The sequence below is a fragment of the Falco punctatus genome (genome assembly GCF_963210335.1).
Source record: "Falco punctatus genome assembly, chromosome: 4".
NCBI classification, from domain to species: Eukaryota; Metazoa; Chordata; class Aves; order Falconiformes; family Falconidae; genus Falco; species Falco punctatus.
The window spans coordinates 13,366,744-13,380,384 of NC_137583.1; the positions used below are offsets into that span (position 1 = coordinate 13,366,744).

The 13,641-nt window shown below is 47.8% G+C and overlaps 1 protein-coding gene across 5 annotated transcripts in view; it reads right to left on the bottom strand.

Annotated features, from left to right (window-relative positions):
* GRIP2 (glutamate receptor interacting protein 2) overlaps positions 1-13,641 on the bottom strand; it is a 293,641-nt gene that overhangs the window by 40,679 nt on the left and 239,321 nt on the right. For all 5 annotated transcript variants that reach the window (XM_080385611.1, XM_080385609.1, XM_080385610.1 and 2 more), the window contains 5 exons: positions 9,408-9,555; positions 8,539-8,708; positions 4,464-4,589; positions 3,401-3,553; positions 2,979-3,165 (listed from right to left, as the gene is read on the bottom strand). In XM_080385611.1, the coding sequence (XP_080241737.1) occupies positions 2,979-3,165; positions 3,401-3,553; positions 4,464-4,589; positions 8,539-8,708; positions 9,408-9,555 (784 nt within the window). The remainder of the gene's footprint in view (positions 1-2,978; positions 3,166-3,400; positions 3,554-4,463; positions 4,590-8,538; positions 8,709-9,407; positions 9,556-13,641) is intronic.

A 13,641-nucleotide genomic window follows, 5' to 3' on the forward strand; every position in this document is an offset into this window, starting at 1 on the left:
TGCTAGACACAGAGCAGCACATATTCAAGCCTTGGGCAGGATATGCACTGCAAATCTCACTCAGCATCACCAGCACCTGCATGGTCAGTCCAGCTGTGGGGTGAGTGGTAGCAGCTGTGGTGATGGCCACATCACTGGCTGCAGAAACCGATCCGTCATGCCCTTACATGCCCCCGAGTTGACCTGCACAGGTCAGACGTGCACATCTGTGTGTGTACGTACATCTGCATGTGCACACTGGTGGGTGGGTCCCAGCCCTCAAAAGATCAAAGCTTTGCTGACAGCTTCACCCAGCTGCTAAACTTTCCTTTTGCAAACCATTCATACTCAAAAGCCAGAAACATAATGATCAAACAACTGTGTCTAAGCAGAGATAGAAAACATGTAACTCAGCAGGAAGCATTGATTTTGGATACTGGGACAGAGAAGCCAGATACTCTCCCACTGCTGTCAATGACAGCTAGGGGAGGAAGGACACAAACACTGCATGTTTTCAAGGCAGCCAAGAAAGGATGTCAGGCATCTTCCTATTCCACTCTCCCAGCTGATAATGGGATAAATCGCTGTTTCATTTGGAGCCCAAAGGCTTCATCTTGCACCCAGTAAACAAAACAACAGGCGAAAAGGGAGGTCTATTAGAGGCTATTGGCTGTAAAATGTATCACAAGTCAGGCAGGCGAGAGATTTTGCTTCAAATCACCTGCCACAAGCTAGAACGAAGCAGGTAATAACTGTGAGGCAGCCCAACCTCCCTGAAAAGAGGGTGATGCTGTCCTCCTCCCTGGTAGTACTCAAACTTGCTAGACACCCAAGGGGCAGCTCTTCCACAGCAAGCCAGACAGACAACGTGATTGTGGATCATGCACTTGTATACAACAGCACATTCAGGTTCACAGGTCTCACACAGGAGTGTGTAAACATGCAGGAGAGACCCAGGCTGCTAAGCCTGATCCCTGTATCCCTGTTTCTCAGCCTCTTTTGCAAAACCCAAAACTGCAGGACAAGAAAGAGCATAGCCCAGGCTCAGCTGAGAGCCCAGCTTGGTAGAGGGGAGAAAAATGGCTCTAATATCTTGGGCTGCAGTTACAGCAGAACCTCACAAGGGCAGGGAATAAGGTGTCTAGGAAGGATGGAGCAAACAAGTTCTGTGGGACAGCAAGAAACAAAAAGCGAAATGAAAACATAAAACTGAGTTTTTCAAACTCTGCAAACCCAGTGCACTTATCACTTCAAGATGTGGAGAAAAGACAGTGCTTTCCTGCCAGCTAGGAAGAGCAGCATGGTCTAGGAAAAGAAGAAATACACCACAGAGATTTAATCCCCAAATCAAATCCAGGCTGCAAACGCAGAGGGGATTGCTCACTGGCGCCAGAAAGCAGCAGCCAGGAGAGCGTGAATCCTGCTGGGTGGGCAGCCGAGAGGGAGAGCAGTGTGTGTGACACATTAGAGCCAAGCAAGACTGCACTGCTAGTCTTTGCTTTCGCTCCAGGCTTGGCAAGATGATAAAGCAAAGCCAGGCAGATTTCAGCACATCTCTGTCGTCCCCTGGGACAGCAGGCTTTGCTGCTGCCTGATTTATAAAAGGAGTGTGGTGCCTTGCAATGTGAGCCAAGTTCACCCTGGTTAATAGAGGATAAAGAAAAAACCAAAACACCATCACCTTCATTTTTAAGCCTTGTTTGGAAACAAACAAACAAACAAACAAAAGGCATAAAAGCCTTTTGCAATTTCTCTTAACCTGCATCACTCAGGACAAATCTTTTTCCTGTGCCAGCCTCTTGTCCCTGTCCTTCTACAGGCACAAGTACCAGGCACTGATGCTCCACCTTGCCTCTGCACCAGCCACCTGGAGAAGCTATCACACACAGAGCTGCCTGCAGCGCAAGAACTTGCATTTCCTTTTGCAGTCACTTTCCCTGCCGTACGACTGCCCAGTGTGCTGTTTTCCCAGGCTGGCTTGGGGACACCAAACCATTAGCAGATGTTGATGGAACCCTTGGAGGCTTCTCCCCCCAAGGAAGGGTCTGCAGCAGGCACTGAGCACCAGGACAGAGCACCAGTGGAACTCACAAGTGGGAAGAGAAACCAGCACAGGGGCACAAGTGCCAGCTTGGTCACCTCTCATTATCTCATCTGCCTAACAAAACCAGCTCTCCTTTCCACCCCACAAGAGCACAACCCACGCTGGGATCTGGTGTGTTCAGTAGGAAAAGCTTTGCTACAGGGCACCTACACTGCAGCGCACAGGCACTCAAGCAGACCTTAAATCCAGCCAGCAAGGGTACTGGGAAAAGTTTAGCCAGAGCAGCCAGAGCTCCTGAGCTGAGGCTCGGCCGCTGGAGGAGTCATTGCTCCCACTACCCCCTGGGGACGATGCAGCAGTTAATGCTGCTCCTCCATTCTGCTCTTTTCCCAGTATTGCAGAGCCAAAAGCTCAATGCAGCACCCACCTGCGTCTCAACCACAGCTCTTCTCTGCAAAGCCCTGGCTTTAAGGCCAATTTATATGGCTGGGCTCTGGCACAATTAAACCAGGCAGAAAACACTTTGCTAGGCCCACTTGTTTATATCTTTCTCCTTCCTGCATCCAGATAAAAGCTTTATCTTTCAAAGTGAAAGAGGAAAAAAAAACCAACCAAAAAAACCAACAAAACAAAAAAAAAAACAAAAACAAACAAAAAAAGCCAACAGAAAAAGGAATGGGAATGGCACTCTCACACAGACACACACTCCCTTCCTCCTCCTCCTCCCAGAACAGCCGCAGCCTGGTGCCAAGACGTTCACCTGGGATGCGAGGGAGGCCGCGGTCAGCCGACGAGTGCAGAAATGGCAGTGACAGTAAACCATGCCCAGTGAAGAATGGGAGATATTACAAGGATGATAGTAAATATCTAAATGAGCCTCTGAGGAGAGAAAACAAACCAAACCATGAAATGTTCAGCAGCAGCACCATCAGCATCCAAGGGCAAGGTCTCTAACCTCTCTGCCGGGCTGTCAGGCTCAATAAAACGGACGAGAGGGGGGGAAGACAGGGTTTCGGTAGCAAAGATGCCTCCCTGGAGCTGAAGTCCGAAGCCATTCAAAGGGTCTCCCCTGAGCACCACCTCTGTCGTCTCCGTGTGGACTATCTGCCCGCCAGGACCCACCGTGCTGGAGGCCAGTGACACTGAGAGGAGGAGAGAGGCAGAAGGTCAGGGTAGCCATGGTCAACATAGCAGATCTGGTCACAGACCCTGGTCTGGCAGTGGTGGGGACAGTGACTGAGGATGAGGGGGACACTGACAGTGCTGAGATGAGTGGTTCTACCCCAGCTAACAGTCAACTTATTGTTGGAAAGCAAGGACAGCAAGGCAAGCATGCATGCCCTGTCCAACCCAGCCCCTGCCCACTGTCACTCTTACGTGAGCTCTTGTGCTCCTTCTTCTTCTGCCTCCTCCTCAGCATGGTGGTGCGGGGGCTCATGGGGTGGGAGCTGCGAGGTAGCGTGTTCGAGTTCTGGCAGGGGAAGCCCTGTGCGTTCATGGTGGGAGACGAGAAGTTGGCAGCCACCAGAGCTGGCGAAATACAGAGTACGTTAAGGATGTGCACAGAGAGGCGCAGCACTGGGTTCACCTAACAGGTGTTCATCAAGCACCTAATGGGTTCAGACTAGCTCCCTCTGCACAGCTCCAGGGCTCAAGACAGGGTGAGAACCTTCCTGTGCTTGCAGCTCCAGGAGAGCTGTGGGAGTGGGCTTGGATTCCAGAAGGAATGCGTGACTCTCTGGCATGCAGTGACTCCAGTGACTGGGCTGCCTGTCACTGCAGCATCCAGGCCACCAGACGAGAAATGCAGCATGGATGCAGGGCAGCCATCAGCAGGTTGGCAAGATGGACTAATGCACCTTAAATACATACAAAGAGAAACCACAGCTTGAACTTGAGCTGCTGGGTAACTGGGCTGCCGTGTTTGATTCCCACAGTTCGGACACAGTGCAACAGTTCCTCCTCCTTATCTTACTGCCCTAAGACAAGAAACCAGGGGCTGCACAGACCCTAATTCCTGCAAGAGGTGGGTTTACAGATTTTGGAGCAGCCATAATCTTGCCGCTAACTTGCTGTGCAGCACCTGGGATGAGCAGGATGCATTGCCATATCACATTCCTACACATCACCCGAGGCACCCTCCTTGTCCCACAGCAACTCATTTTTGCTGTATGAAAACAGGCACCGGGGTGTGGGGTTAGAGGATGGGACCGCGGGTCTGCCCAGCACACTGTTCTCATCGCAGGTACCAGGTGTGTTTGTGCTGGGCTGCGGATCCTGGTTCTGTACCTCAGCACCAGACCTGTGGAAACAGGCCCAGGCAACCAAGAGGGAAACGAGTGACAAGCCAGGCTATGGAGTTGCACGTTAAGAAAGTGGAGGGGGCACAACATGAGCGAACACATGCATGGATGAGGGCAATGCCACGTGCTGAGCTTACATTTGCAGTAATCCTGTCCAGATGTCTGGTTCCAAGTGGGTGTCTTGCAGTGCCCGGGGTGGTGGGTGTGACAGTAGTTGACACAGGGGTCCCAGCAGTGGTGGTGGTCACTCTTCTGCACCTTGACTGATGGCACCCAAGGGAGAAGAAATCACCATAGGCAGGGAGGAGAAGTGAGAGGAAGAAAAAATAAGAAGCATAAGCCAGGAGATTGTAGAAAAGAGCCTCATACTGGCTTCAAACAACTCAGGACGCAACCACAGTGCATCAAGCACCAGCAGCGAAGATGCATTCCCACATAACCACATGACATTCGACGCAAAGTGGCAGAAATCCACCCTTTCCCCATAAAACTGCCGCATCCTGAGCCAATGGCCTGACTAAACCATGCTGGCAGTGCATAGACGTCATTATCATTTGCAGTCTGTTGTGTGACGTCCAGAAGCTCCATCCAGCCACAGGTTTACTGCAGTGGCCATCAGTGTTATCTGGCAGTACTGGGGAAACCTCCTTGTGCTGTTTCCCACCTTGCTGCTGGAGCTGCCCTCCCGTGACAAGGCTCAATGCCTTCCACAGACGCCCAGGACTGCTTTGAGCACTGTGCTTGGCTTCAGCGTTTGGATGTTCAGTGGCTGCTCCCAGCCGGGAATGCACATATGGATGAAAGAGAGAAGTAGCAGAGAGCTGCCTCCAGCTCACCAAACAAAAGATTTTACACACTGCTCCTTAAATGCAATTAGGGAGGCCCACCGACACAGGAAAAGATGCCAATGCTGTGGCAAACAGTAAATGATGGCACCAACGTGGCAGACTTTGTTCAAGGGCACACAACTGCTTTAGCTTCAACCCTAACCCCAGTCCAGCATGTATTGACAGAAATCTGTTGCAGTGTGACATCCATCATCTGGAAATCCCTTAAAGTCATGATGGTACAAGTCTCCTCTGAAGTGCCTCAAACACCCCGGCAGGCACAGGTCCCTCCTCTGTTCTCGCTGATGCTCCTTTTGCCCTTGTGCAACACAGGGTCAGTTTGCTTTTCCTTGCCAACTGGGTTTTCTCTCATGAATCTCTGCACCATGCCGTCTGGATCTATTTTCTTCTGAGAGGAATTGTTAGCTAACAAGCAAGATCGCAAGGATCTGGTTTATTCAGCTAAGTATGCCCACAGCAGAGCATCACTGCAGCCATGAGTTATCCCAGAGCTCTTAACCTCACAGCCACTTGCACTGACTGGCAATCACCTTCCCAGGATGAAAACTCCTCCAGGCTCTGTGTCCTCCAAGCAGGCAGAAATGCCACCAGTGCTGGGACTACCAGAGCTTTCTGAGGGTGCAAACCTGGGACAGGGACTCAGTTTATTTAGCGGATCCACCCAGAGATCTCATTTAAAGGTCATCTGCTAGCGCCTGTAACAGTGGAAATCCATTTTGTGTGCATGCATCACAGGCATCAAATCGTTTAGATCAGGTTTTCTAACCAATACAGTGATGATATTTAGTCTTCACTACATATTTACTAAGTTTAGTACTCGGTCTATCAAGCTCTTAAAAATACACTTCCAGCTCCGGGCTTTCTGTATTGTGGATTCAAAAGTAAATTCAGAGCCAGGCAGCTTTTAAAAACAAAAATCGAATTAATAAATGTAGCTATATCTAGACAAAAAGGAAAGTTATTAATAAAATTAAGCACTTGGAACATGAGGGACAGAGCTTATGGGCATATATACAAAATCATTTAATCCATTTAGAGTAATTAAAATTTTTCCCAATTTGTCTACAAATTCTTAGCTCATATCTGACAACAGAAAAAAGTGCCTTTGAAACTGAGCTGTCAGTGCACTGGGGAAGAGAAGAGAATTTGGACAATTTTGTGATAAAACCCTACAACCACCTTCCCCAAGCTTTCACACATCATCCCTGCCTGAGGAAACCCATCCATCCCAGCACCGCTCCTGGGCACCATCTGCTCCTGTTGATCCTGTGAGTAGAGTGTAATCCTCCCACAAACTCTCCAAATGCCCCCAGAGCCACAGAGAAAGCAAACTCAGTTTGACAAATCCCGTGCTTCAGCATTAGAACATATTTTTGCATGGTCACTGGAGCTTCAGATCCCTCTCCACTTCCTCAGTAATGGGATTTTGATTGCACAAGAAGCCACTTTTAAAAAACATAATGACGAGCTCCGTGCAGGCACACACTGGAAGGACTTAGGTAATGCAAGTGGCTGAACAGGGATGCGTCTGCGTGGTCTCCTCAGTTGCTTTCCCCAGGCTTCACGCTCTTGCCAACCATGACAGTTTGCTTTTGCATGGCCTATTTTTTCTTACTGCCCCTGTTTATTTCCCCAAACTCAGAAAAAGCAGCCTGTGGAGTTGGCACTTGCAATGTGGAGCAGAAAGAAGTGCCTCTCACAAGTCCAAATGCAGTTTGTCAACTCTGGTGCGGTTCCTTGGCTGCTCACCATGCACTGCATGGTGCCACGGCTGGTTACACCACTGAGGAGCACTGCTTTGTGAGCTGCTCCTCTTGGCCCCAGTGCTCTCCTTCCTGCCTCTACCACCTCCATCAGCACCAGCGAAGGTTCAAGCCCAAGCACTGGTCTCCAGCCACATACCTCTGCCATTTAACAGCCACGTGGATAAACAGCATCCTTCCGTCTGATCCCTCATGTGCTAAGAAAGCTGAATCACATGTGGGAACAACTATTATATCCCTTATTTTTCATATTTATGTGTTACAATTATTGTTCCAAGCGTGTTCTGTATTTCTGCCACAGCAAACTGATCTAAGTATTGGGGGTTTGGGTAAAAAGGCTCTGAATGCATCCAGCTGTCCTTCCACAGATCCTCCTTCTCCTGAGCTGCTACCGAATGCATATATTCTGAAAGAAGATTAGAACCAGGGCACTATTGGAAGGAGGAGAATAGTTCATTTTTACAGCCACTGAAAAAGGATTATAGCTTTCCATTTTTTCTTGGGCACAAAGGTCAAGTCATCCATCCCCGTTGTTAAACTGCTTTAATTCTGCACAAATTGGACTGGACATGTAAGAGATTTATTTCTAGACACAGAGATCTTAATAGATTTTATGTTTCACTGCATCATGTTAAATAAAACAACACAGATATTTTCTTCCTTTCCCCAAACTGTCCTAGAAGATAATGGAAAGAAGAGCTGTTTCCAGGGCTACTGTGCACCAATATCATTCCCAAGAGACAGGTGTTTGAAAATGGTTGCAAAGGGGACTGGTACAGAACAGTTCTGCCTCGAACACCTGAATTACAAGACCACTAGTACAGAGTGTAACAAAACCACAGGCAAGAGTTGCAACAAATCTAGTAGTACTGAGGCTATGTTCACAATAAATTTTATATGAGAGCCAGAGTCAGCCTCTTACATGGAAGGAGAAACTAAAGGTGGGCAACAAGGATGCTGACCAGGGTGAATTCCTAACGACATTTACAGGCATTTTGACCTTGACCTCTCTGGAGCCAGAGTTTTTTCCCCTCGTATTTCTTTGGTGGGGGTGGTGGAAAGCAGCAGCTACAGATGCATTCACTCTACCCCTCGCTGCTCAGACACAGCTGCCATTCAAAACAGGCTGGTCTGGAAGATGAACACTTACGTTACAGTTTTGTTTCCTAAGGAAGTCCAGCAAAACCCTGTCTAGCTGCTGACATGTCCTTTATAAAGCCTTACCACACGTCAGCAAACGAAAACTGAGCTCGGAAATACATTTGCCAGCACCAAGGTTGTTTTCCTCCCTCTCCATTAAAGTCTCTTATCCGAGGTACTAAGGAAGTGGCTTGCACAGCACTCAGCGCTGCAAAACCCTGGGATTCCCAACTCCAATTTCCCCATTCAAGCACAGATGTTACCTTTTTTTCCTATTCACATCCTTGAAGAACATAATCTAATCACATGCATTTCATCAAAACATCACTTTCCCCCCCCACCCCCCTCCACAGATGTCTGTCTCTGGAGTCTGTTGCCAGCATTCAAAAGCAGCAAGAACCCCAGTAGGGACCTCAAGTGAGTTTTAAGGGCGACAAACAGTGTTTGTACAGAGAACACACCTGTTTCTGGAGGCTTCAAAGGCAGCCTGCTTTGGTGAACAGGTAGTATCTCTAGCTTGACATTTTCTGAAGTGGCAGCTAAAAGCTGAGTTGCCTCTAGTAAGGAGCAGTGCTCTGTGCTTGTGCCATCGATGGAGAGAATATGGTCGCCAACATGCAATGCGCCACATCTGCAAAGGGAACAGCAAGAGAGGTAATTATACACACGGCTCAAATCCACGTCCTCACAGTTGGGAGCAGACACATACAAAATTATTGTGTGAACTTGCGTGAATTTTGGTCATATCATTTCTTTACTTCTAATTTGAACATTAGGTTCAAAGTGCTGCCCAAAACACCAACTAAGATGGTTCATGCTTAAGTTAGTGCTGCTGATGGCTTGGGAAAGATCTTTTAACTTTTTTCTAGTGCCCACTCATAGCTAGTCTGGATGGCTGAGGGCTCACCCAGCAGCGTAGTTAAGTCCTACATGCCAGCAGTTAGCTCAGCAACACAGCTAACCACAGCTAGGGCTGCATAACAGTCTGCCTTTCTGCCTCTCCGTGTAAAGGGTGACTAGCTGACTTTGCCCATTACGAAAGGGCTCTAGCCAGAAGTTCCCAGAATAGGTTTTTGCCATTCCGCAGCTCCAGGACAGTCAGATCTGAGGTTTTTAAAACAAAGCTCAGCTTTCACATGCATTGAGTTACATTCATTCCCAGTGAGGAGTGTCCACTGGTCAGATATTTTTAGCACACTTAGTGCTAAGAACATGTGGGCATGGACATTTCAAGGCGAGGCGGGGAAGAATGGTATATAACTAACCAGGGGACAAAAAAGCAGTGGAGAAAGGAAAAGCAGAGCTAGCAGCAGCCTCTTCAGATCTGTACCTGTCCACCACGCTGGCTGGCTTGATCTTGTCGATGACTATGACCTGCTTGTTCCGGTGCATGGTTGTCGTCAGTGTGATTCCTAGCGTAGACCCCGGAGTCTTTGCTATTTCAACTAATAAAGGACCTGATGCATTTGCTACAGTATCTGCAAAACAAGAGAGCATCTGAAGACACTTCCCATACAGCCTTTTCCATTCCTAAATGCAGGGAGTTGGCCAATAGTGCTGACTTGCCACGTGTATCAGCAAACCTGTAGTTTGGACATCCTATACTCTGTATCACATGGCAATTTAACAAAGTAGTAAACTCCAGAAGCAAAATTGTTTCTGCACAAAATACGTATGATAATGAAGTGAAGAGATATTACAACAATTCACTCATAGAAACAAACCCCCTGCCTCTTTTCTTGGGGTTAAACAGCAAGATCAAAGAACAGCTCGCCCAAAGGCTGTGCAGCAGTGACATCAATGGTATTAAAAGCACCAAAAAAAAAGGAAGATCAGAAGGACATCACTGTTATAGACTTCTTCCCAAACAAACAAAAAAGACACAAAGAAACAGGACCCCACTTTCTGAAGTACTCAGAAATCTTGTGTGCTGATGACCAGCACACAAGTCAGTCAACACCTGTGTGCTTCAGCACCAGCTTAGAAATACAGCCTCAGCTGCTCACTTCTGCTCCACCGGCGCGACCAGGGGAGCAGAGACACAGCGCTACCTACCCGCATGCTTACGAAAGCCTCCCCTCTCCCATCAGACAATACAGGGGTAACTCACATTTAAAAGATGCATTTCTGCAATAAACTTAATAGATACTGTGAGATGATGAAGCTCCTACAAAATTGCACCTGTTAGCATAAGCCTGCGCTATACTTACTCACCTCTTCTGAGGAAGGGGAAGAAAAAAAGAAAGCCTGTATCTCTGGCTAATTAGACGGAAATTCCCTCCACCTCCATTACACACATTTGCTTCCAGATTACCTAAAGCCATCAAAGAGGCTGGATTCACTAATGTGTTATCACCACCAGACATCCAACAACCAGCACCCCATGTGTAGTTTGACCCCTCCCAAAAAAAAACCACTTAATGGAAACCCAGACATTCACTTTGAAGGAAAAGCCAGCAGAGCCCTCTGAGAGCTTGATGCCTCCTTAGCCCTTATTTATTCATAATAAGGCTTTTCTCTTCCAAAGCTATGCTCCACTAAAAATGCTGCTGCCACGCTCCAAAACTTGATGCGTGTCTTGTTCTTGCTCTCTGATAAACAGGAGCATTAATGCAGATTGCAGAAGCTAAGCCACAGCAAAGTCTCTCCTGAGATCTGTTGAAGATGCTGAGTCTCTGGAGACAGAAATTTCACTTGGAAACTTCCCCTGGAGATCCGCCAGGGGATGTTCAGGCTCCAGTCTACTCACAGTGCCCTTTTTCTGGGGGAGGAAGGAGGAGGAACGAGCCATGTTAAAGGTTATGCAGGCTTCAAATAAAACATTTTCTGTTCTCTGCTGAAAAGGACCACTGGGGAGATCTGCAAGCCTTGGCAAAAAGCTCAGTCCCGGTTTAATCAAAAAGTGCACAAAGCATCCAGCTAAACCCAGCAGAAGGTGCACTTAAGCCTTTGTTAGCAGAGGAAGCACCAAGAGACTGAGGATCTCTTTCCAAAAGCAAACATCAGCTATATGTTGGGTTTGCAGCCTGTGTGTGTCCAGCACCTATCCTCTGAAGAGGGACACAGACCGATATTCCTCCAGCTGAAGGGAAGGCGATAGGGAAAAAAAATAATGAAAAGCACTTGCTGCAGCAGTAGACCATTCTTTGCAAGGAAAATGCCTACTCCTCTCGGTTTTACTCAGCATCCAAGCTTCTCGGCTTTGCCAAGTGTTTCCCAGGGAAATCTCAACGTAATGGTGAGTGAGCTTTTGGTACCTATTCCCATGCCAGGACCTAGGTTATCGGTAAGACTGTAGGAAATCAGTCCTGCCTCCAGCCCATGGTCCCTCCTCCCACCACACACAGCATGGACCACCCCACCGTCCTTTTTAATTCTCATCTCCAGTGGCATAGATGACTACTGCTCCAAATCCATTTTATAGAGGCATTTGTTGAGGAAATACCAGCCAAGCCTCTATTAATTATTCCAGGGAAAGATTTGGCTCAAATCAAAGGTCAGGAGTCTACAATTTAGCAATATTTGAGACGTGATTCACATGGGGCTATTACACACAAGCTAATTTAAAAAGAAACACGCAGAGGCCAGGGCAGGCCACACAATAACCTCACTGCAGGGAGTCGATTGGTGTTGCTGCTCTGCGACTGTGAGGTGTTTCTGCACCATCGCGTATGGCTGCAACCTGACCCAGCATCTGTGGAAAAGACATCGGCAGCTCTCCTGCATTTAACAGCAAATCTCACCTTGCTTAAAGCCAGACCTGTTCTCACAAGCCAAGAGAATCTAAGCCATTGTTCTGGAGGCTCAGCATCATTAGATATTCAACTCAAGTGCTGCTCAGCATGTACCACGGGCCAAAAATCACACTGCTGCAGAACAAGCATCACTGAGGCCAAAGACACCAAGTTTAATGTGGATACAGCAGCTTGCATCATTTCTCTAGAGATTTGTTACCAAGGAACAGAAAAAACCACCTATGTACATGCCGTCTTGCATGGCTGTGCAGATTTTTATGCAAGGGTTTGAAAGCGTTTTGCAAGCAATGAACTGTGCTTCCCAGAGGAGAATGGTACCATTTTACAGATTGGGAAACAGAAGCACAGCTGTCACACAACGGGTCCAAAAAGATACGTGCTTGTTTAGTGGATGGACAGACAGGGTCCAGAAGACCCACTGGATGAATCATGTTACATCTCCTGACGTGGCTGGGGGAAAGCACACATGCTATCTTCATCCATCTTCAGAAACAACAGCTTTAGTAACCAAATAAACCCTTAAACCCTCCACCTTTTTGAAGACATCTGCTCTTTTTAGGTGATATTGACTAAATGAATAGGATAAACGAATTGGATAGGACCCTGCTAAAATTCAGTATCGGCAGTTCTGTCCTGAATCAGTTAACATCTGCCTCCAAATCCTGCCTGTGTTTTTCCTTCCAAACCCAAATTCCAGCCATTTCAAAATGTTCAGGTGGAAATTCAGTAGCCACCAAATGACTCACTACAAGTCTAATCCACCCTCTAAAGAGAAAAGCCTACCAAAACTGCCTCCAGTACAGCAAATTCCATCACTTTGTCTACCTGGTTGACCCCAGGAAGACAAAAACGGCTGTGTGAAACCTGCTCGCAGCCATTTGCTTCAGGGGTACTCACCAATATCGTGCTGGATAAAAGGGAAACAGCATGCTCCAGGTAGTCAGACATCCCAGTGATGAAGATACAGGAGAGCTGGTTACACTCAAAGCTGGGGTTGGGAGGTATTTTCTAAAAGAACTTTCAGCAGCTTATTTTGGAGGAAACACTGTGGGGTTTCTTCCCTCTTGCACTGGTTTCCTTGAGCCTCATCTGGCTTTGCTCACCTGCCTAAGGAAGGATGGCTCTCCAAACCAGGCTGGAAAGTGTTAGGAGCACTTGCCCAGGGAACAAGTGAGGTGTGCCAGTAGGGATAATTTTTCCCTGCCATAATGCACTTTGAGGGGAAGGAAGAGGAAAAGGCATCCCCCTGGCAAATGCAAACAAAATAAACTAAAACCTTCTAGAAGAACCAAATCAGGGAGCTGCCCCCTTCCCGACAGAGCCCAGTGGCTTGCGATCCCTCCAGCTTCATGGGCACATGGAGGCATTTGACTTCATGGGCCCCTCATCAGGACCTACCCCTGCCACTGCCCAGCAAATGCCAAGTGGTCACCTATTTATGGGACACTACCAGCCCTCCACTCCATCAGCAGGAGAGCCCCACAAGCCTAAAAATGAATGGGCAGAGGGGCAGCCAGGGGAAGGGGGAGGAGAAGGATGCAGCAAATTGCTTTGCTCACTCGTCATCTCTGGCAGAGGGTTTCCCCTCTCCATGAGTCAACCCTAAAGGCTGGCAGCCTAGCGCTTCGTGTCATGGCACACACAGCTTATTTACAGAGTAGCTATTCAAATGCCACCAGTTTCTGGCCGATCACTTTATTTGTTGGGTTGTGTTGTGGTTTTTTTTTTCTTTTCTCCCCCTTTTTTAAAAGGCCCATAAGAAAGTGTTGCCACAGGAAAGCATCTGTTCATTGCAATGTTGATCTGGCA